The sequence below is a fragment of the Lynx rufus genome, unplaced genomic scaffold (assembly GCF_022079265.1).
Source record: "Lynx rufus isolate CCGP_SWC_20201006 ecotype Redwood Valley unplaced genomic scaffold, mLynRuf1.p SCAF_5, whole genome shotgun sequence".
Classification (NCBI taxonomy): domain Eukaryota; kingdom Metazoa; phylum Chordata; class Mammalia; order Carnivora; family Felidae; genus Lynx; species Lynx rufus.
This window is the reverse complement of record NW_025814867.1, coordinates 148,449,959-148,471,688: the sequence shown is the minus strand read 5'-3', so window position 1 is coordinate 148,471,688 and position 21,730 is coordinate 148,449,959. Positions and strand designations below refer to the sequence as shown.

General features: G+C 49.8%; 1 protein-coding gene across 2 annotated transcripts in view; it reads right to left on the bottom strand.

Annotated features, from left to right (window-relative positions):
* Positions 1 to 511: 511 nt before the first annotated feature.
* The window catches only part of CLIC6 (chloride intracellular channel 6), a 44,895-nt gene continuing 23,676 nt past the window's right edge, over positions 512 to 21,730 (bottom strand). The window contains exons 1-6 of one of the 2 annotated variants that reach the window (XM_047100141.1): positions 13,473 to 13,490; positions 9,847 to 9,956; positions 9,165 to 9,290; positions 8,489 to 8,595; positions 7,735 to 7,916; positions 512 to 673 (exon numbers count right to left, since the gene is read on the bottom strand). In XM_047100141.1, coding sequence (XP_046956097.1) covers positions 512 to 673; positions 7,735 to 7,916; positions 8,489 to 8,595; positions 9,165 to 9,290; positions 9,847 to 9,902 — 633 coding nt within the window. In that variant the 5' untranslated portion in view covers positions 9,903 to 9,956; positions 13,473 to 13,490. Of the gene's footprint in view, positions 674 to 7,734; positions 7,917 to 8,488; positions 8,596 to 9,164; positions 9,291 to 9,846; positions 9,957 to 13,472; positions 13,491 to 21,730 lie in introns of those variants that run through there. The other variant, XM_047100139.1, reaches the window with a different exon arrangement.

Here is a 21,730-nt window from a genome sequence, read left to right as displayed (position 1 = left end):
AAATCACATGCCCCAACATCGTGGGTTACAGTGTCCGCGAATGCCAAAGAAGTAAGTTAATGTCAACTGGACAACTGGTATGTGTCACAATAGATACTGGTATTATTCAGATACACAAGTGAGTTGACAAGTCACAAGGCCATGTATCATCTGGGTCGAGTGGATCTCACTACGATATGGTGTTATTAAAATATGGGCACGATGGCTATTGGAAGGAAAACAAAAGACCACTCACAAAGAATACATTCTTTTTTTTTTTAATTTTTGTAAATGTTTATTTTTGAGAGAGAGACAGACAGAGAGTGAGTGGGGGAGGAGCAGAGAGAGAGGGAGACACAGAATCCGAAGCAGGCCCCAAGCTCCGAGCTGTCAGCACGGAGCCCGACCCGCGAACCGTGAGATCGTGACCTGAGCCGAAGTCGGACGCTCAACCGACTGAGCCACCCAGGCGCCCCACAAAGAATACATTCTCATCACAGCCTAGCTCGTACCACTGAGAAATAAGACAGCTTCACTTCATTCTTTTTGCAACATCTGAATATGCATGTTCAATCTCCTGGTCGGCTGGACACGTATTCATGAACTCGTCCCTAGCATAAGCATTGTTCAAGTATCTCCAGATGCCAGTCATTTCAGAAGGAAATTCAAAATCTCTGTATCTCTTGGCCACGATCTGAAAATCAAGAGGAAATAATCAGCAAAGGAAAAACCCACTAGTGTAGGCCATCAGATCAATCCATTCTTTGGAGGTGTGTGATGTATTCTCTTTCTCAAGTCCTGACGCATTCTTCCTAAAGCCAGTCAGGTTACCCCAAATTACATGTCAACCTTGCATAGGGCACACGGGCGATGGGAAAGCTCATGAAAGTACTGGGCTGAAAACAGAGACTCCACACAGCCCTGCCCACCAATTTATCCCAGATGAATTGGGATCCACTGGTACGAATTCGGTCTCTACTCTGGTGGACTTCTCCTCGTGTTGCTGGCAGTTTTGACTTTGTGTGTTCTGCTTGCTGTGTTATTTGGTGCCTAAAGATTCGTGAAGATCTTCCCTTTAGGTTGTGCCGGGATCACCGTGAAATGCTCTCTTTTTCCTACTTGCTGAGCCTCACCTCCTGAAATCCCAGATATCTGTGCATATTATTTCTGCAGATTTCCATCATTCTGTCACTGAACACATCACCTCATTGTCAACAAATGGACACAAATCCTTGTCCTCCCGGAAATGGTAGATGTGAGGACAGGGCAATTGAGAGTGAGCATCATGGGAACCACAACAGTGGGGGATGCTTCCTCTGGCTCCAAGGGCCCCGTTGGGGAATTCGCCACAAAGGAGGGTGATACTGTGGGAGACGCTATCAGTTAACTGGGGCCACTGTGACAAAGTACTACAACCTGGGTGGCTTAGAACAACGGAAGCTTCTTCTCTCACGCTCCTGGAGGCCAGAACTCCAAAATGAAGGAGTCAACAGGACACATTCCCTCCGGAAGTTCTAGGGAAAGGTCTCTTCTCTCCCCAGCTTCTGGTAGTTTCTCCCTCTGTGTGTCTCTGTGTCCAAATTACCTTTTTTTTTTTTTTATAAGGACACCAGTCCTATTGGATAGGGGTCCCACTCTACTCCACTATGACCTCATCTTAACGAATTACATCTCCGAAGATACCATTTCCAAATAAGGTTATGTCCTGAGGTGCTGGGGATTCGGACTTCAACATATGAATGGGGGTGGGGGAGGCAGTGCAATTCATCCCCGAACAGGAACCCAGAGCCACAAAGGCCTGTTCTGCGTTGTCTCCTGTTGCATTGGTTTCTGGGATGTGTGGATGAACTGAATATGGGACGTCACACAAATTAGAAGACCTTGGGACCTGATTATGCAGATTTTGCTAGAAGCCACTGATGCAGCAAAACAAGACCAGATGCCTGTCAGAAACCCTCCTCAATCGTTTAATATCTTGCTTCAATTCAGCTTTAGGGATATTAATGTTAAGAATTCCTTGGGGGGGCGCCTGGGTGGCGCAGTCGGTTAAGCGTCCGACTTCAGCCAGGTCACGATCTCGCGGTCCGTGAGTTCAAGCCCCGCGTCGGGCTCTGGGCTGATGGCTCGGAGCCTGGAGCCTGTTTCCGATTCTGTGTCTCCCTCTCTCTCTGCCTCTCCCCCGTTCATGCTCTGTCTCTCTCGGTCCCCAAAATAAATAAAAAACGTTGAAAAAAAATTAAAAAAAAAAAAAAAAAAGAATTCCTTGGGGCGCCTGGGTGGCTCAGTGGGTTGAGCATCCGACTTCGGCTCAGGTCATGATCTCGTGATCTGTGAGTTCGAGCCGCGTGTCGGGCCCTGTGCTGACAGCCCAGAACCTGGAGCCTGCTTCCGATTCTGTGCCTCCCTCTCTCTCTGCCCCTCCCCCCCACTCATGCTCTCTCTCTCTCTCTGTCTCTCTGTCAAAAGTAAACAAACATAGGGGCGCCTGGGTGGCGCAGTCGGTTGAGCGGCCGACTTCAGCCAGGTCACGATCTCGCGGTCCGGGACTTCGAGCCCCGCGTCGGGCTCTGGGCTGATGGCTCAGAGCCTGGAGCCTGTTTCCCATTCTGTGTCTCCCTCTCTCTCTCTGCCTCTCCCTCGTTCATGCTCTGTCTCTCTCTGTCCCAAAAATAAATAAACGTTGAAAAGTAAACAAACATTAAAAAAAATCTATTTAAAAAGAATTCCTTTTATGTATTATTTTATTTATTACTCCTGGTTTATCTTTTTTTATCTTTGCCTATTTTTTTTTATTTTAACAGTTTTTTAACGTTTATTTGCTTATTTTGAGAGAGAGAGAGAGGGAGCATGCACACACACACACACACACACACACACACACACGGGGGAGGGGCAGAGAGAGGGAGAGAGAGAATGCCGAGCAGGCTCCACGCTGCCAGCACAGAGCCTGATGCCGGGCTGCATCTCATGAACTGTGAGATCACGACCTGAGCCAAAGCCCGGAAACAGAAGCTTAACCGACTGAGCCACCCAGGCGCTCCTAATTTTTAACATTTCTGAGAAAGTTTTTTTTAAAAAAAATTTTTTTCACATTTATTTTTGATAGAGAGAGACAGAGCACAAGTGGGGGAGGGGCAGAGAGAGAAGGAGACGCAGGCTCCAGGCTCCGAGCTGTCAGCACAGAGCCCGACGCGGGGCTCGAACTCACGAACTGTGAGATCATGACCTGAGCCGAAGTCGGACGCTTAACTGACTGAGCCGCCCGGGCGCCCCTCTGAGCAAGTTTTTTAAGTGTCTGCCACCTATAGAAGTGATCTTCTTTTTATGGTACATTTTCTGAATTTAATACTTTGTTTTCTGTCTTTCTGTGTTTATTTCTGTGTTTGTGTATGTTTCTTTTTCTGGTAACTTCGAAGCTTATGGTCTGTTTTAACTCTTCCTGTGGTTTCCTATATAACTTTATCGATTTTTTTTTTTTTTAACGAGTTCAAGCCCCACATCAGGCTCTATGCTGACAGCTCAGAGCCTGGAACCTGCTTCAGATTCTGTGTCTTCCTCTCTCTCTGCCCCTCCCCGACTTGTACTCGGTCTCTCTCCCTACATAGCTTTAAATAACAGAGATTCTCTATTTCTTGACTTGTCAAGTTTAGATGGTATCTACTCACTCCTGATTATGACAAATAAGGAAATTAGTACAACTACAGTTTTTCGTATTTCTTCTTCCTTATCTCCCTTCCATTGGTTGTAAAAACATCCAAGTTGACTATGTTCTGATTCTGTTCTGTAACTATTATAACATTGTTTGGTCTTAGTTCTGTCTTTGGATTTAAATAGGTTCTATGTTTATCACCAACCCTTTTAACCACCCACCTTCTCTGTTCCGGGGTTCTTACTTTCAGTATCATTTTATTATCATATTCATCATAAAGAAACCTTATTTTCAAAAGAAAAAAAAAACAGCCCAGGAGTACTTAATTTGTTAAGACCAGAAGCCCAGCTAAAAACAATTTACCTGGATAAGAAATTCTTACATCACGCATTCTTTCCTTTAAGTCTCTGTAACTATTAAACCACTGTTTTCTGGTTTTAATGTGGTCATCAAGACATAAGAGGCAAGTCTGAATTTCTTCCTCCTGGAGACGGCTTTACTATTTATTACTAATATTACTGCTATTATTATTATTATGGTCTGGGCACCCAGAGTGTCCTATCTGACCCCTAAAGTTCAGTAATTTATCAGGTATGTCATCGTGTGTTGATTATTCTGGACTATATTTTTCCAAACATGGCATGTTGCTTAAACTGAAGGTTCAGATCATCCTTTAGTTCAAAATAAATTTTCCCTTCTTCTTTTCTTTTCTTTCCTTTCCTTTTCTTTTCCCTTTCCTGTTCTCTGGCTCCTGATTATATACATCTGGGAAATTGCTGAGCATTTTTATCCCTGTGCTTGTCCATTCAATTTTGGAAACTGTTCTAGGGCTTACCCTCCAGACCCCTGACAAATTTCTGCAATGTCTTGTTCTATGTCTCGCTTAAATGTACCTTATTTCTGAAGCTATTTTTAAAATTTTTTTAACGTTTATTTATTTTTGAGAGACAGAGAGAGACAGAGCGCAAGCAGGGGAGGGGCAGAGAGAGAGGGAGACACAGAATCTGAAGCAGGCTCCAGGCTCTGAGCGGTCAGCACAGAGCCCGACGCGGAGCTCGAACTCACGGACCTCGAGATCATGACCTGAGCTGAAGTCGGACGCTTAACTGACAGCCACCCAGGTGCCCCTGAAGTTACTTCATTTGTCTTTAAGGGTTTGGGGTTTTTTTCATGACTTTCATGTCCTCTGTGATATTATATATATTTTTTTGATATCTTGTTCCTGTCTCTGAGCTTCTTCTCGAAAGATCCATGTTCTTTTTCATGTGTCAGAGGCCACAGAGAAGTATCTGACTCGAATGTATTCTCATCTACTGGAGCAGTGCTTCATCAGAAATGTGTTTCTCACCTGCCTTTTCCTTTTTCTGTGCCTTCTCTTTCTCTTTTCCCCTCTCCCTCTTGATCATCTCTATCCACATAGAGGTCCCACTTGGATTCTTTCTGGTTATTAATCGTCTTTTAATGAGGCAGATCTACTGGAGTTAGCATTTCTTTTTTTTTATGTTTATTTATTTTTGAGAGAGAGAGAGAGAGAAAGACAGAGCACGAGCGGGGGAGGGGCAGAGAGAGAGAGGGAGACGCAGAATCTGAAACAGGCTCCAGGCTCCAAGCCACCAGCACAGAGCCCCACGCGGGGCTCGAACTCACGGACCTCGAGATCGTGACCTGAGCCGAAGCCGGCTGCTCAACCGACTGAGCCATCCAGGCCCCCCCCGGAGTTATCACTTCTTAAAAATACTGTGGAGGGCAAAGAGAGTGAGACAGGGTAGCTGGAAGACCAATTTGGATGTTTACCCTCAAACACTCTCTCACCAAACACTGCTCTATGCGCCGCTCCACAGACAAATTAGGGTTAGGGTCAAGGTCAGAGTCAAGGTTAGAGTTAGGACACCCTCCACTCCGAGGCTCTCAGATTAGGCAGGAGGTCACCACGGCTAAAAATAAAGCTCAGGAAATTTACAGTCCCTCTTTTGACGGGCTCCAGGACTGTTTCTTTCCTCTGCTCAGCAGCCAAAAGCACATTCCTTCTCTCCATCTCCTCTCCCTGTTCCTTCAGATTAGGGGATGGACGGCAGCACACAAAGATGGCGCCTCTGCATGGTTCCTCCTTCAACTCTGCCTCCCTGGAGACCTCAGATGGAAAATGATCTGCGTGGGGCTGTTTCCTGCTTCTCTTCTCATGGCCCCGGTCCTCAAAGAAGTCTGGGTTGGGCATTTCGAGACTGTACTATTTACTTTTAGAGAAACCTGAACTTCACTAAAGATAGAGAGAAACCTGCCTCAGCCCTGTGACACCTCACACCGGACAACGTTTCTTAGTCTCTGAACTGGTATCCTGTCCCATTCCAGTTTTATGAAAGATGAAGCTTTGCTCTGTTTTTTCCTATTGCTTGTGTTGGGTTTTAAGAAGGAGAATAGATGAAAAATTCCTTTACTCTCTCATCTTTTATCATACATTCTTTTAGACGGAGCCTCATTTCCCTTCAGAAGGTATTCCATCCTGAAAGATTATTAAGCTATTTTGGTATTTTGGATGTCCAATGGCTTTGGAAGATTTGGCTCTTGGGTCAAATATTGGGCTGTTTTATTTGACTCTCAAGTTTACCCCCTTTTAGTTCTACCGAAATCTAAAATACTCTTTCCTCATAGGAGATGAACAAGTGGCAATCAGTGCTGAACGGTCGGAGCATCTCTCCTGCTTCCCCCAACCTCCACGTACTGCTGTGAGGCTACACTGGTCATGGCAATGACTACAACACGTTCGCTAGAGGGGCTAAACCAAAACACAACTGTGTGAATATCTGGTTGGAAACTGGCCCCCAAACAGAGGAGGTTTTGACGAGTTGAGATGCCTTTGTTACATTTTAGATGCCGGGGACCTGGCAAAGCTATTGAAAAAAACATTCGCTTGAGGGCTCAGCCACATCTTCAAGGCTTGGATTTCAAGTTGGTATCCCTCAAGCCCCACAAGGAAGAGAGAAGAAGGAAGAGAAATGGGACAAGAGTTGGGAAAGGAATCAGGAAGGAAGAAGAAAATACAGGAAGGAAAGGCAAGACAACCAGGGGCAGCTGGTAGCCTACAGGAACATCAGCACCACAGATTATGTGATCCTCATTTGTGAGTTTCTAACTGGCAATTACATGAGTTATGAAATTACAGGGTCCTTGACTTGTATCCCCCTCTTGCCCATCTCCCCCATCTTTATACCGAGGACCCAGGTTTGAACTTGAGGGGATTTTAATCATCAAGATGCCCCAGAACAAGGCTTGGGTTTCTTCCTGGGGCCTCTGAGGCTACTGAGGGTCAAGAACATTGCAGTGGTGATAATGATGATAACAACTGATGAGACGTGAAGGCTGGGGGCACTACTTAGAGACCACCATAACTCCAGAGGCCAGGGGTAGGGCCATCTACTTTGGAATCTCCGGGTCACCCCTAGAAGTTCTGATTTAGTAGACCAGAGGCTGGACTGGAGGATTTTCAATTCTAGAAAGCTCCCCAAATAATTCTTATGCCTACTAATGGTGGAGAGCCACTGGTCTAGGGAGACTTTAAACCCTAATATATATGACCCACAATGCTGATTTCCTGTTCAACTATCTGGCAAGACAGGATGCCAAATCTAGCAGAGGCCCGGCCAAGGAGCTGCTCCCTAGCTGTAGGGGGGTGATATTAAGAGCTGAGAAGACACATCTCTGCCATCCCCAGACAGAACTGTTTCTATCACCAACAACTGAATTCACACTGCAGTGCTCCCAGATTCCATGCATTGTCTCCAAACCTCGAGCATTAAATGCCAGGTATAATCAATGTTGCCCTCAAGTTGCTCTCATATAACTTTTCTTTAGGATGTGGGGGCAAGACTTGAAATGAGAAGCAGTGAGGATGGAGGGGTGGGGCCCAACTTCCCAGAAGTTTCTCGAGACTACCTAAAGCATATCTGAGAATATCCATGTATCTGACGTCTGGGATTTGACCGCCTCAAACAGAAACCAACGGACTCTTTAATTCAGGAGTCTGCCTTTTAGATTGTTTCAATGTCCGGCCGAAATAAAATAAGGCCCCGTTCGTGTGTTCAGCAGCTACGGTAGGAGGAACGTCAAACCTTTATAATGTGGAGCTTGGGTAAGAGGTTACAGTCGGCTAACGTGAGCTCATCCCCATCCAGGAACTTCCTTCCAGAAACGACAACATCCTCAGTGCTGTAGGCATCTATTTCATCAGGCAGAGGGCTATTTAAGTAATCATCCAGCTTCTTCAAAGCCTTTAACAGGTTCTTTTCATAAACTAAAACAGAAAGGCCAGAAATGACCAAGATAAGCCAGCCGTATGAGTTAGCGTTACCTTTCTCTCGACGTGAAACGAGGAGTTGATCTCCTCTCCCTCCCGACACATGGCTGGGCCACACTGGGGAATTGGGAGGGAAGGATGTGGACTTCTAAGATCTGAATAAAGGACTCACTCCTCCCTGGAAAATACTTCTGCTGTCTACACAACACTGCTCCTTCTAGAACTCATCCGTTTATTCAAAACTTTTTATGGGAGGCCCATAATGAGGTAAGCAGTGGCAGAAGCTTCATTGAAACGGATTCCCGCGGTCCGGCAGGGGAATTCGTGGCGGTGATTCTTCGCCCCTAAGCTTATTGTTTTCTGGGCTCCCAACCTCCAGGGGAAGCATTTGACCTCTTGAAACGCACGTGCAGATTCTACGTCGAAGGTACTTTTTCCTGATTTCTAGACACAGGTCCCTACCCCCAGGGAAATCAGTCAGAATTCCCAGGACCTTAGAAGAAGCCACACCAGAGGCCGAGGGGCACCCCAGGTGGAGAGCATTGAACAGGAAGACGGCAGGTACTCACTCTCGTTGGCATCCTTCTTGGTGTTTTTTATAAATGCCGAGAATTTGGCAAACACGTCATTTCCTGCAGAGTTAGATTCAGGGTGTTGGGTCCCCAGCTTAGGGTACCTTGAAAAATTCAGAATTGGAATAGCACAGATAACGGGGGGCGGCAAACATGTCTTTCTCTGAGTGGATATAAAAGTGAAAAACCTTCCCCCTCGGATGGTTTTCTAATCTCTTTGTGTTCAAGGTGTGGCAGCAGCACAGTCTGGGGAGAAGGCCTTTGCTGTTCTCCCGGGACACGGCCGCCCACCCGCACCTCCAACTGTGCTAGAAGATTCCCTTCTAGATCCGGCGCCCCGCGACATCACACGCTAACGTGCACTCCTTCCCCTCCCAGCCACAGACCTAAGAAGTGGCCAACCCATGCGACATCGGCCCGCCTCCTCCCCGCTTCCTGCTGCCAAACCCTAATTGCCCCACCGCAGGTGCAAACGAAGCAAAGAGACCCGGGCCACCGTCGCCCAAGGCTTCTGCTCTTGCTGTGTGTTCTGCGGCACACCGCGGCACGGCTAAGGAAGGACGGACGTACCACGGCCGCAAAAAACCAAATACACGAAGCCACGAGTTTCAGGCTTGTCTGCAAAGGGGCAAAGGGACGATCAGATGGTGAATGCTGGTTTTATGAGGCCTACCTCGGGGGAGCTAATTTCTCCTCTAAGAACTCCTCGATCTTATTCACATCCGTCTTGACTTCACCATCAAAAGTCATAAAGGGAGGGTTTGTTCCGGGGGCTAGGTTCTGCAGGTCTGCGGGTTTCCTGGTGGGGGGGGGGAGGGGGAGGGGAGCGGCAGCTTTTGTGAACGGTCGCCAAGGTTTGAATTCGTTCCCCCAAAGCCTAGCCGCGTCCCCCCCGGTTTACGAGGAGCAGCCCTTGAGAAGTTCAAGGGAGACCATGGGTTCCCAAGACGTCCTACCGACAGTGAAAGCGTGGCTCTTGTCTGGGCGCAGAGGTAAGAAAGCCAACTCTCTCCCCTGTGGGTCACAGGAGAGCTGCTCACACGGGCTTTGGAGAGGTGCTCAGCTGACCAGGAGCTTGGGGAGCAGGTTCCTTAACGGTGCCCCCAACTCCTCCCTGGTTATGTCTGAGCGGGTCCTGTAATTACTGACGAGCCCACACCCGGGCTTCAGTTCGGGGCCCCGACGTGGATGGACGTGCCGCGATGTCGCCTGTGGGCTCTAGGAGTGTGTGAGTGCGGGGCGTGTGTGGGGGTTATGGGAGCGTGGGGTGTGAGTGGGTGGGAAGACGTGCGCGGGGGCAGGGGTGGGGGGGACGTGGCAGGGCCAGTCTCAACAACGTGGAAACCTCCTCTTACCTCTTCAGGTCCACTGTGGTCACGTTGAATATAACGCCCTTTAGCCAGAGAATCATGAAGAGGCGCTGGGAAAAGGGGCAATTCCCAATACTCTCGCCATCGTAGCCAGCCTAGGTGGGAAAAGAAATCGTTATCAGAGCGAGGCTCGCAATTCTAAGCGCCAGATTCCGCAAGGCATGGCACAAACCCGTTACAAACTTGCGTTGGTGGTCACGACACTGCCACTAGCCTTTGGGGCCGTTTCACTCAGCCTCTGAGCCAGTCGGCCACCCCCTCGGGGAGGGGGCAGGGGGCACACGAACAGGCTTCATGGAGCATTTCCTTCTTCCTTCCCGCCGCTCACCCCTTCCTGCCACACTGGGCCTCTGAGCAGCACGGTTCCCACAGGGAAGGACAGGCAGGCGGGAGCTCTCCTTGTCGCCAAATGTGCGAAGGAAAGACGTGCTCTTTCCAAGATGCTCCAGCTTGGAAACACGCCAGCAGACTCTCCCCCCGAGACACCATCCCTCCTGGACACTGTCACACCTTGATGTCCCCTCCTCTGACTCATGGGGTGGCAGAAACATGGGAAGCATTCGTACTGAGAAGGTGTTGAGGGTGGGGCGGCCGCTCCCCGGTGACCCAGAGCAGGTCACACCCACACACGCCTCTCCCACACACAGGCAGTCACGTCTGGAACACACGTCCTTCTCCTCGTGGGCTTGTGGCCGAGAAGGAAGGCACGGGGGTTGGAGAAGACAGAGGAGACGCCCGGCTACCCAAGCCCTGGGAAACGGAGGGCTAGAAGCAAGGCCAACAAAGGAAGGTCCAAAACCCTTCTGTCTCCTGCCATCTTTCCCCACCAGGCCGCACGTCCCTGACCAGCTCGTGGCGCTAACAAAATCCTGCTGAAAAAGGCAAGGAGGTGGCTTCGCCGTACTCCTCACATCTCCAGACCGCAAGCACTGCACCCAGCCAGACCTCGGTGACACAGCCACGGTCAATCCGAGAGGCCCATCCCTGCCACGCACAGTTAAGAGAAGGTGGAGGAGACCGCACTGTGTCTGCAACCTGCGTCCCCGGAGGATTCGAGGCAGGAAGTGAGCTGCTGGCCTGGGGACTGAAGAAAGGGAAAGAGAGACGCGAGAAGACCGGACCTTCGGAGAGGCGGGGTGCTTAAGTCACCCGGAGGGGTTGCTAATAACCACATGTCCCTAGAAATCAAGAGGGGAAGAGACCCCCAATTTTCAATCAAAGATCGGCCCCGTTACCAAAGACGAAACCCAAACAGGCCAATAAGCACATGAAAATGTTCCTAACATGTTTAGGCAACAGAGCGACGCAAAGCAAAGCCACGGAGGGACGGGGCCACACAAATGGCCAAAATGGGAACGGCCAAAATGAAAAGGTCTGACGCCACCAAGTGTGGACAAGGGTGCGGAGCAACTGACCCGCCATTCACTGCTGCCCAGAGTGCAAACAGCACAACTACCTTGGAGAAGTGTTTGGCACTAACCTCCCAACGTTAAGTAAGCGTAAACGCGACGACCCAGCGATTCTACTCCCAACGGAGCAGAGTACTGATGGGCACGAGAGACACTCATAGGAATGTTCTTAGCAGCTTTGGTAGAACAGCCAAAACCTGAACACAGGCCGGATGCCATCAAGAGTAGAACGAGTAAGGGCGCCTGGGTGGCTCAGTCGGTTAAGCGTCTGCCTGCGGCTCAGGTCACGATCTCGAAGTCGGTGAGTTCGGGCCACGAGTCAGGGTCTGTGCTGACAGCTTGGAGCCTGGAGCCTGTTTTGGATTCTGCGTCTCCCTCTCTCTCTGCCCCTCCCCCGCTCTCTCTCTCTCTATCTCTCTCTCAAAAATAAATAAACATTAATAAGTAAATAAAAGACAGAAATACTTTTTAAAAAGCACAGAAAAAAATAAAAGACAAAAATACTAAAATATATATGTATACTACAACTTATCCATTCGTTGTAGATAAGCTGTAGTATATTCGTACAGTAGGACGCTACATCACAACGGGGAAAATTCAGCTATTAGTATAAGCAACAATGTGAATGAATCCCATATACATAGTGTTGAGAGGAAGAAAGCCGACTCAAAGGAGCTCAGACACAGGCAAGCTTCTCTAGATGACGGGAGTGAGAAGAGCGGCTGTCCCTGGAGGGGACTCTCATCTGGGAGGGATAGGAGGGCAACTTCGCGGTGCCAGAAATGTCCTGCATCTTGAAGGCGGTGGTGGCTACACGGGTGTATTCAAGTGGCAGAGTCTTGTTTTCTTTTTCTTTTTTTAATTTACCTCCAAGTTAGTTAGCATATGGTGCGATAACAATTTCAGGAGTAGAATCCAATGATTCATCCCTTACACGTAAAACCCAGTGCTCATCCCAACAAGTGCCCTGCTTAATGCTCCTTACCCATTTGGCCCATCCCTCCACCCACAACCCCTCCAGCAACCCTCAGTTGGTTCTCTGTATTTAAGAGTCTCTTATGCTTTGTCCCCCTCCCTGTTTTTATGTTATTTTTGCTTCCTTTCCATTCCGTTCATCTGTTTTGTATCTTAAATTCCACACATGAATGAAGTCATGTGATATTTGTCTGCCTCTGGCTAATTTCACTGAGCAGAATACCTTCCAGTTCCATCCGCGTTGTTGCAAACGGCAAGATTTCACTCTCTTTGATTTCACGTGGCGGAGTCTTAACATAGGGTTACTTGACTGCATGCGTTACTTCGGTAGTTTTTTTTTTTTTTAAGTAAAAATATTAATTAAAAAAAACTGCAGAGAGTTGGAGTCAGCAAGTCTTGCCTGGGGCCCGGGAAAATATGAATTTCTAACAAGCCGGGCCCAAGATGGTGTCATGCTGGTGGCCAGGGACCCATGAAGGCAGACATCGTGCCGTAAAATGGCACCAACAGACTCAGAGCACTGAATTCAGAGTCCCCTAAGCTCCAAGCACTCTCTTCACACCTGTCCACCCCCTGCACTCTCCCTCCCCCTCCAGGCATGTGCTGGCCTGTCCACCTATGAGTGAGAAGAGGCTGGGGACTCCCCCACCTGGAGCCTGAAGCTTCGGGATCTGGAGGGGTGGTGAGGTGGCCGGTCAGGACACCCCCATCGAGTGGTCATTGCAAGTCCCCAGCAGGTGGGCCCTGAAGCAGCACCCTGCTGGACCGCCTTCCCTGCCTCGGGGTCCCCCCCACCCCACCCCTACCAAGGCCATTTTGAAGGCCAGCCCAGCCCCTCGGACGAGCGAGCAGAGCTGAGTTACATAAACCCCCAGCGGCTCGCTGCAAGGACCTCTTAAATCATGGCGCTTTCTTTCTTCACCACTGCAGGTTTGGGCAGAATCAAGCCAACGGGGGGGGCGGGGACATGAAATCACAAGGACACAGAGCCACATATTTTGGCCAGTCCTGACTCGCTGGCAGCTTCTAAACCTCTTATTTTTATAGTGGTTACAGTAAGCACAGTAAAGTCTAAGATAAGTTCTGTGGAGTGGGGTAACCGTCTCCTTTCTCTCTCTCCCTTGTCTCTCTAACCTCGGAGATCCTGTTATAACTCATCCTGAATGCGGCAAAATCCCTGCTGAGCCCGTGCGTCTCTGCCGTCACTGGTGCGTGGACGCAGCTCACCTTGACAAAGAACTCCAAGTCTGGGAACAGGCCCGTCTGCACCAGGCTGCTTTCTGCCGCCGCAGAATTTCATCGCCCGGGTCTCTGCCTAGCTCCGTCTCTGCGTTGTCCCCAGCTCAGGTCGGCGTTCCCCCCACCCCCGCCCCCAAAATTGTCCTTCAGGCCACCTCCTTCTTCAGGAAGAGTAAAGGGATCAGAAGCGATAATACATTCTTTAAAAAGTAAAACCTGGGGCGCCTGGGTGGCTCAGTCGGCTGAGCGTCCGACTCCGGCTCAGGTCATGATCTCGCAGTCCGTGAGTTCGAGCCCCGCGTCGGGCTCTGGGCTGATGGCTCCGAGCCTGGAGCCTGCTTCTGTGTCTCCCTCTCTGTCTGCCCCTCCCCCACTCATATTCTCTCTCTCTCTCTCTCTCTCTCTGTCTCAAATAAAATTAAAACATCCAAAAACATCCAACATCTCAAATAAAAAAAACCTGCCTTTGTCACCTAGCTCTGCACACACAGAAACCTGGTAACAGGTTCCTTTCTGGAACTGCACAAACCTAAGAGAGACGTGTGGCTGGGGGCGGGGGGGCAGCGGCCTGCAGGCCACGGGGCCCAGAGCTTGGAAGGCAGTGAGGGAAGCCACAAGTGCACTCTGCCCCCCCCACCCCCGTGTGACCTCCAAACAGGACTGTCACAAGCCAGCACGGCTAGTGAACTGGAAGCTGCCAGTTGTTTCTGAGAATCAGCCAACTGCCAACACAGGATTTACATAGGCAGGGGCGTCTCATCTTAAGTAGCTCTGAAAACACTTCCCTGTCGCGGTCTGTCGTAAACGAAGGGGGTCATGGGAACATGGTGGGAGTTCCCAAGATGCCTTGCTGCCTGACTTGATTACTTTAATGTGCTTCAGTGCTGGGACGCGCCAGCCAAAATCAAGGCGGAGATAGGCCATCTTCACAGCCCGGGATTGAGCAACACTGGGAGGAACACTGGGTCGTCTTGTCACGTTCATTAACCAGACGCGATGATGGGATAAATCCTCATACGGTAGGAGTGAATAACTGACGGTCACCGTAATTGGGACGTGTTACAGTATAAAGTTCTACTTTCCGTTGCTGATAATTCTCTCGGGCTAATTACAGTCTGGGCAAAAAAATGTCTCAGCAGGGTTTCTTGGCCCGCAGGGGGAGATTCTTGTACGTATACGTTTCTGATAAAAATCAGGTGAAGCAGCTTGAGAGATTGGAGTGTCTTGTTTCCAGGGAAGAGCCAGGCACCCGGACAACCCAGGATGGCACATCTGTCTTTCAAACGCGACTTTCCCGAGCACCTGTGACGGGAATTCTCGAAAGGAAGACATTAATGCCACTGACACGTGCCGAGAAGTTCCTGTGGCCTTGAGAATTTCTGTAATCCTGCGGGTCCTGGCCTGCGCCCGCCTCCCTGGCACAGAGCCCCTCCGGGCTCGAGGCGGAAGGGTCCAGATGACACTCAAAATCCCTCCTCACCTCAGGCCTCTTCAAATTAGAACCTCTCCCACGTACCCTGTGCACGTTCAGAATGTGGGGAATGAAGACATTTTTGTTTGTTTGTTTCAGATTTCCTTCCACTGCTTTTTGCTTCCAGCAAATGACCTCTCTGGTGTTGCATTGGGGTTGCATGTAAGGGACGCCCTCCCCACCCCCACCTTCCACTAAAGTGACTCCTGCCCGGCCACCGCCTTTAAGGGACCAAATGGACTCCTGGCATCCTGGTCCAGACCTGACACGGGGATGACACCCCTTCAAGGTATTGTTGGCAGCTCCTCAGCACCCGCCCTCTCCTTTCCTCCAGAGCAGGCCACACACCCACCACCTTGATTCTCTATTTGGCTCTAGCTTCCTTTTTTTTTTTTTTTTTTTTTTTGAGATTTTGTTTGAGTTTTAAGCAATCTCTACACCCAACACGGGGCTCAAACTCACCACCCTGAGATCAAGAGTCGCATGCTCCACTGACTGAGCCAGCCGGCCACCCCTGGCTCTACCTTCTTTCTAGAAAATTCTATGTGGACCTAAACGTGAAACACCTTCTGTAGAGTAAGCGCTTTCCCTACTCTACCCAAATGTAATGAAAGACACTTGGGGCGAACAGGGAGAAGGTAGAGGAAGAGGCAATAAATCAGTAATATTCTTTTTTTTTTTTTTAATTTTTTTTTTCAACGTTTATTTATTTTGGGGACAGAGAGAGACAGAGCATGAATGGGGGAGGGGCAGAGAGAGAGGGAGACACAGAATCGGAAACAGGCTCCAGGCTCTGAGCCATCAGCCCAGAGCCCGACGCGGGGCTCGAACTCACGGACCACGAGATCGTGACCTGGCTGAAGTCGGACGCTTAACCGACTGCGCCACCCAGGCGCCCCTAAATCAGTAATATTCTAATTGTCCCTGTTCTGACGGCCGACTTTCAACCAAAGAGGGCAGGATGAGCATCTTGTGTGTAGGGAGGTATGCCAGTCCCTGCAGGAAACCAGGAGGGATTTGGGGGCAAACAGCTCATGGGGCTCCGTCACAGGGATTTGGAGAAAAGCAGTGAGTAATGACGGGCTGTTCTGTTTCCAGCGTTCCGGAAGAACTTCGGCAGAACACAAACAGTAGTTGACCAGAGGAGGCAGGGGTCAGAAGGCAGAGTGTGAGTGGGAGGCCGTGGGCAGCCACCTGACCCTCTGAGAAGAACAGTGTGGTCGAAGGGATGGGCGGGGACTCTCCTCTGGTGGCAGCTGACCCCAGTGGAAGGCCGGACACGGCATCGCCAGAGAGAAAGAGCCAGAAGCGCCAACCATGGGAGTGGGTGACTGCTCCCCGTGCCACCCGGCCTATGCCCACCCTGTCTGCACCGAGGCCTGCCATTTGGAGGGCTGGGCTGGGGAAACTGTCCCCTCCCAGGGAGAAAGCCTTGTGGGAAATGGTACAAAATCAGGCGTCCCACTGGGTCTTTTCCTGCTCCCATTTGGAAGTCGGGGAAGGGGGGGTACTAGGATCGCTCTAATCCTTGAAAAGGGGGGTGTGTGGAGTCAGAGACCCGTCCTCACTCCCCGACAGAGTTCCTGACATGCAGTAAACACTAGAAAATGACTGGGGTGGGCGGCGGCGGGGGGGGGGGGGTGCTGAGTCCAGTCGCTCCCATACACCTGCAGCCCGGTCGGCTTCAGAAAGTGCCTCCCAGCCCCTCCCCGCTCACTTTTTTCTAAGCCAACTTTTCTGAACTTTTCCCTTCCAGAAGCTCCCAATTCTTCCTACTATGACGTTACCCGTGAAGAGGGACAGCTAAGGGGAGGGAAGAGAATAGAAGGGGGCTGGAGGCAGGGAGGTTGGGGGAGAGGGGGTGAGGGGGTAGGAGAGAGGGAGGGAGGGCCTGAGCTACTCTGTAAAGTCTTCCCCAAGTCTCTCGATCTAATGGTTTGACCTAAAATGTAATACTTAAAGAGATCTGAGACTTTGTGATTTGAATACCCCTGTCAATTACAAAACAAACAAACAAACAAACAAAAGACAAAAAACTGTGTAGTTCTTTCCATTTGCCTGACAGTGGAAGTTTCTATTTTGAGGCAGTATGGTCAAGGGGAATGAGTGCAGCAGACCTTGGAGCCAGGGAGAGCCGCTGTGACCCACTCCCTGGCCGTGTGACCTTGGGCAGTTCATGTGTTCTCCCTGAGCCTCAGTTTCTCCATTTTAAAAACGGGGATAAGGAGGCCTATGCCTTGCAGGATCTTGGCGTTTTACACTCGGGTCTCCCGGGCACCAATAAAGGCGGCTATTATTGTCATTATCATCTACAGCATCAGCATTATTACTCCTCCAAACTGGGGCGCATCAGAACAGACAATTATGGAATTTAGGGAGCTTTTTAACAAGGCTCAATTAGTGTGATTTTCATGCCAAACTGTACAGTCCTTAAAAAGCCACAGATATTTTTCCCTCCAAAAGTAACGCCTCCTCTATGTATTCCAAGTGAAAATTAACAACTGAGGTCGTTTTCTTAATTGCAAAAGCAAACACATCTTCAGCCAGGATGCAAAGGGGCTGGCACTCATGTCTTGGGGAGTTACCTCTTGGGGAAAGGTCCAGAGGAAAGAACATCTGGAGAGCTGTGCTCGCCCTGAACGATGGCAGGGCCGACAAGCCCAAGGGAACAGTCTTTTCTGGAAACGACACCAAAGGTCTCTGCTTGTATAAAGCTAAAGCCGGTCTCCTTTCTCACTTTTGCAGTTGGCACTAAGGAAACGAGAGCCCTGCCAGCTGTCTTTCATCCACTGTCACTGGGAGAGAGTGAATTCCACACTGTGGAAGAATCCCCACCAGGATTTGAAGTCCCACACGCTAGAGCTGCAGATCAAATGAAGAAAAATGATTACAACCAAGTAGGAGAGAAACAAATGAGCCTATCACTGCCTTGTCGAACAAGAATGTTTTTGAAGGAAATGTCTTCCAAAATCAGACGTTTTTGCAAAACTGGTAAGAGCAGGGGCGCCTGGGTGGCTCAGTCAGTTAAGCGTCCCACTTCGGCTCAGGTCATGATCTCTCGGTTCGTGAGTTCGAGCCCCGCATCGGGCTCTGTGCTGACAGCTCAGAGCCTGGAGCCTGTTTCAGATTCTGTGCCTCCCTCTCTCTCTCTGACCCTCCCCCGTTCATGCTCTGTCTCTCTCTGTCTCAAAAATAAATAAACGTTAAAAAAAAAAGCTGTAATAAAACAACAACAACAAAAAAAACTGATAAGAGCAAATACTCATTGAACACCTGCTCTGATTTTAAATATGGTTCTAAACCATTTACAGCCATTATCGGATTTAATCCTCTCAAACTCCTGTAAGATGCCTACTTACTACTCCCGTTTTTCAGATGGAGGAAACTGAGGCTCAGAGAGGCTAAGTAACTTGCCCTGAAGACATGGACAAGATTAGGTGAACAAAGATTTCTCTTATTCTCCCAAACTGAATCCAGGCAATGGTCCCAAACGTCTTTCCCGGTCCTGAAGATGGAAACCCAGTCTTTCCTACCCTTTATCTGAACATCAGTCTGTCCCCCAGCACAGCGATGGCTCCTCCTTTGCAATCACTCCTGCCTTGGTCTCAGAGCCTCCCACCCAAATTCCTGCAGCAGTCTCCTGCTGGTCTGTCAGCCTAAGGATCCTAGCCCCTCTGATCTTTTCTATCTCCAGAACCACCCAGACAAGATGCCATTTTCCTTAGATCTTAGATCACGCTGCTGGAATGTTGTTCAAATGCAAATTCACATTACAGTGCTCTCCCAGCAGTGTGACCAAGGCAAAGTACCCAACCTCTTACAGCTCGGTCTTCATTTACAATGTAAGGATAACAGTACCTACCTCTTCAGGTTGGGTGAGAATTAACTACTTGTTACAGAGAACAATGCCTGACAAACGGAAACTTTCCATCATCTGTTGCCCCTTCCCTCCTTCCTTCTTTCTCCTCCTTTTGTGAACCTGAATAAAAGAAACCTTAAAGTTCTCATGCCAGGGAGCCTGGGTGGTTCAGTCTGGTAAGCATCAACTCTTGATTTAGGCTCAGGTCATGACCTCAAGGTTCATGAGTTCGAGCCCCGCATCAGGCTCTGCACTGATTCTGTGGAGCCTGCTTGGGATTCTCTCTCTCCCTCTCTCTCTGTCCCTCTCAAAATAAACTTAAAAAAAAAAAGAAAAAAGTTCTCATGCCCAACCAATTCCATTGCAGACCCAATAGAAAGAAGTATCCCCTGCACCTTCCCACAGGAAGAAGCCAGCTTTACTACCTCAGCAGGAGAAGATTTTCTCTCGACCCGGCAACAGCCCAGCCAGTGAGAAACTGCCACAACTCAGCCAATGAGAAACCGTCACCACCCAGAACTCTCACTTTTCTCCAACAGAATTTCGCTCAAAGCAGTCCCTCGCAAGTCCCTCCTTTTTCTCTCTAACGTAGTGTTCCTTTCCTTTGTTCTCCAGACTCACCCGAGGTTTTGCCATAACTTGCATGTCCCAAATTGCAATCCCTCTGCCATTCCCGAATACACCCATTTTGCTGGTGAAATAACTGGCTGTTTTGTGTTCAAGGCTGGCACTTTCCACTGTCTAACATACCAGTCAAGCTAATCACTCTCCTCAAATGCTGTTCTCTCTCTGGCCAACTGCCGTGTTCTTATTTATCCCATGTCACCCTCCCACAATACCTTTGGTCCACCTGGCTACCATCCAACTCCTGCCTCCCCACAGGTAGGGACTCCCTTTCCCTGACTCTCTGCTGGGCATTTCTTTTGCCCTCTGCTGAATTCTGCTCCCAGGGGAGTCAGTTCTGCCCAGCTGAGCACCAGATTATTTATGGATTGTTTCCTGTGGGTTTGCATTCCTTCGGGCGGACCCTGTCAGCCTCCTGAGCACAACAGGTGGTTGCGTGGCCCCTTGCAGTGTCTGTGACACTGTTCCTATTCTGCCTATGCCCCCACCAGCGTCCACAGCACAGAGCCAGGCCTGTGGAAGGCACTTCATAAAAACTCACCTCTGCTTCAGCACGGAGCCCGCTTCGGATCCTCTGTCCCCCTCTCTCCTGTCCCTCCCCCAATCTCTCTCTCTCTCAAAAATAAACACTAAAAAAAAACCCACAAAAATTCGCATGGTGGAGCAAACGGCCACTGTCCTCCGAAGTTCTAGCAAACTCCTCATCCCCTGCAGTTCCTTTAAAGACAGCGAAACCACTCCTTCTCCCCGAGAACACCCACCCACGGGGCCAGCAGCGCGGCCAGCCTCCTCTGTCCTCAAGCATCTCCCCCCAGACTGCCTGTCACGGGGCTCCCTTCCCCACCTACCCAAAATGACGATCTCTGGGTCACAAACTCCTCCTGGTGTGCCCAGGACTGCCCTGATTTTCAAACTGGAAATTCAGCACCATCACACCCCCCCCCACCCCTGCCTCCAAGCCCTAGGCGGGCTGGAACAGCTGGTCACCATACTCTGTGCCCAGATGAGAGCCTTTTTTTTTTTAGGGGGAGGAACAACATTATAAATGTCCTCACAGATTGTCTAGAGGCAGGGCTTTGCTCCTCCCTAGGCAGAACATCAGCAGAGGCTGATGTAATCAACCGCTCAGATTAGGTAGCTGATACCTTGAAATCTTGCAACTATAAGGTCCTTGGAAGAGTGAACAGATAAACAGGGGCTGAGGCCTGCAGGGGTGGGGAGAGGAGGCGGGAACTACCACGAGCCTGGCCAACTCACCAAGTTCTTTCCCCTCCCGGCTGTTAAGGCACCTTTGGGAAAGAGAAGCAGTTTAAAATCAGCGGTGGGGTTCGCGGGGCAAACCCACCCCCCGAACGGCCCACCTCTGGCCCAGAAACGGGCCAGAAACCAGGATCTCCTCATCTGCAAATCCCTGTATCGCTCTCGACAAAGGCCACCATTTCTCTCTCATCCTCCATAGAACCCCTGGGATTAGAAGGAAAAGTAAGAACCTCCATCAAGCAGGGAAATCGCCCCAGTCTCCCCGAAATCAGAAGCCGCTGGGGACAGAGTCCGGCGCGCTGGAGCGTCTGTCTCCTGGGATTTAGACTGGCCAGATCAGTACTGCCAGGAAGTGTTGCCTGAGAATTTCTGTCCCACCTCTCCATCTCAAAAGAAGACACATAATTGAATGCATTTTCTCAAAACAACTCGCCTGAGTCCTGAAGACGATCACAGATTGCAAATCTTTTCCCATTGGCATCACCAACAGAGTGGCTATGTTGCAAAACAAAGATGCTGTTGGTAACAACCAACGTCACTGTTACACTCTACCAGTCACTGTTCGAAACACTTGACTCGGATTAACTCAGTGCAAGCCTATTAGATGTAGAGCCTGACTGCGAGCCTATTAGACGTAGGTCCCATTACTATCTCCATGGACAGGTGAGAAAACTAAGACACAGAGAGGTAGAGTAACTTGCCCAAGGCCACACAGCAGGATCTGAGCTCCCCACCCCCCCACCCCCCCCCCCCCCGCCCCGAGTTGGCCAGAGTTCGTCCTCGGCTACCCACTCTGGACACTGGCCTCTGTTTAAATGGAGCTCCAGCAAAGTCCTTCCTCAGAGTAAAGGTCTGCCTGTTAGTTTTACCCCATCTCCTTTCAGTAAGCATTGGGGGTAGTTCAAGGGAATCCATAATAATAAGAAAATGCATAGTAGAAATGCAAGGGACAAACTGGTCGGGACAGAAAATGGAGCTGGGTTAAGGCTATCAGAAATGCATGCCCTGGGAGCACCTGGGTGGCTCAGTCAG